The 2,046-nt window shown below is 39.7% G+C and overlaps 1 protein-coding gene across 1 annotated transcript; it reads left to right on the forward strand.

Moving 5' to 3' along the window:
* Positions 1 to 244: 244 nt before the first annotated feature.
* Positions 245 to 541, forward strand: PHALS_00010 (uncharacterized protein; the record flags this gene model as incomplete). The annotated part of the gene is made up of 2 exons (XM_024730329.1): positions 245 to 301; positions 377 to 541. 2 exons carry the CDS (start codon positions 245 to 247, stop codon positions 539 to 541), a joined length of 222 nt encoding a protein of 73 aa, XP_024580617.1.
* Positions 542 to 2,046: the final 1,505 nt, after the last annotated feature.

Consider the following 2,046-nt stretch of genomic DNA (forward strand, 5'->3'; position numbering starts at 1 on the left):
GTAAGAATTATGAAAAATAAAAAACTGCCGGTGTAATGTGCCGGTGTATACTACTACTGTTGCTTTCTATTCAAAGAAGCCTGGTGTTCATAAAGATAATTGGCCGGCACATGGGAAAGAACTCTTTGCTATAAAAGCTGGTCTCGACCAATGGCGTCATTATCTTGACGGTCATCAGTTTGAAATATTTATTGATAATAGCGCATTCCATGGCTCCTTTATCATCCAGAAGTATCGCCAGAATATGAAAGATATTTGTCAGCATTTACCGAGTTTACGTTTACGATCCATCACATCAATGGTGCTCTCAACGTCGCAGATGATACCTTCTGCTCCTTCCAACATTGACATTCATAATTGTGATGCTAATTGTCAGGCTCATGGGCCTCGTTTGCAAGTTTCACCATCTGGGTCAACTCTGATGCGGGAGGGGACTACGTCACTTCTAGTTGCTGCGATAATGACTGAATCGTATGTCGAGCTGTCTCCAGAAGTTCGTATAATGTTTCATCAAGCTTATGCCAATGATCCTGAGTCTTAAGACCCATGGACAAAGTCCGATACAGACACATTTTTCATCAAACATGATGAATTAGTTTTACAGGAGCTTCTAACAAAGTTACAAGACTTTGTGCTCCAAACAACTAACGCTTACGAACTCAAGTTATTTCTCAATATCATGACTCTACGATATCTGCTCATCCTGGAAATTGTAAAATTTTCTCACGAGTTGCGCAATGCAATGGATTCATTGGAAAACATTGCAAAATAAGATCAAGGAATACGTCAAGACGTGTGAAACTTGTACACGCTGAAAGCATAATAGTCAACGCAAAATGGTTAGCTTATACCTATTCCAATCCCAGAGCAATGCTGTCATGTTGTGTCCATGATTTTCATAACAGGACTTTGTTTCAAATGGTCTGATGCAATTTTAACTGTTGTCGACAAATTGTCAAAACGTACCTAGTGCGCTGCAGTGCATGCGAATGATGACGCACCTGCAACAGCCAAAGTATTATTTGAAGCTGTTGCTCGACACCATGGCTTACCTAAGCTATCATCAGTGACAGGTATAGAAAGTTCACTTCATCATTTTGGAAATCTCTGATGACAATTATGGGTGTTCGACTTAGTATGACAACAGCACATCGAGCTCAAGCTGATGAGCGAACTGAGCGACAAAACTTAGTCGTTGAAGATGCACTTAGATGTATGGTGTCCTGTCTTGGTACAGATTAGACAGATTACTTAGTCACCATAGAATATGCTCATTCGACACTTGTCAGCGCATCCACGGGATTTTCTACCTTTGAATTTGATACCGAGAGAAAGGAACGCTCATCATGCAAAAGCATAAAATATAAATGATTTGAAAGTTATAGTTGATGTACAGACTAAAGAGTTTGTAAAAATAAGACAAAAACTATTGAGCGAGCGCGATAGAATCTACGTAAAGCTCAAACCACTCAAAAGTAATGCTATGATCAGAAGAAAAAATTTCACAGAAATCGATATTTATGAGCGTGGGAATTGAGGCCGTGTCTTATTTCGCCTGAGGTCCCGCTGTGCGATAATTAGATCCAAAGTCCTACAACAAATCTGTGTTAATTGTATTCAAAAGGATTAGTACCCTTGAAATTTGGAGAAAACAGCATAATAGTTGGGAGCTCGCAAAATAGGTGTGGCTTCTTAAGCTGCTTTACCTCCATCGTTTATCACATCCACTTACATCTATTTCAAGATGAGCCAATCTCACCATAGTATTTCGAAATTTGGACATATATCACTCTGACCGATAGCTCGTTTGGTAGCAATCCCTTGCGATGCCGAAGAAGAATTCAGATAGAATACGCTTTAAATCTTGAGCTGACACTTGAATCAAGCGTCCAAGGCCGCCTAAATTCTGCCAAAACTACCACTTTTTAGCACTTAACAAAAATATATTGGTATATTGATTTAGCGACTTAATTATCGATCTGATCGCAGGCGCCTATATCAAAAAGTACGGCCATCCTAGCGCTTCTGTTACCGTTCAGATCACAG

The sequence above is a fragment of the Plasmopara halstedii genome (assembly GCF_900000015.1).
Source record: "Plasmopara halstedii genome assembly, contig: Scaffold_1073, whole genome shotgun sequence".
NCBI lineage: Eukaryota > Oomycota > Peronosporomycetes > Peronosporales > Peronosporaceae > Plasmopara > Plasmopara halstedii.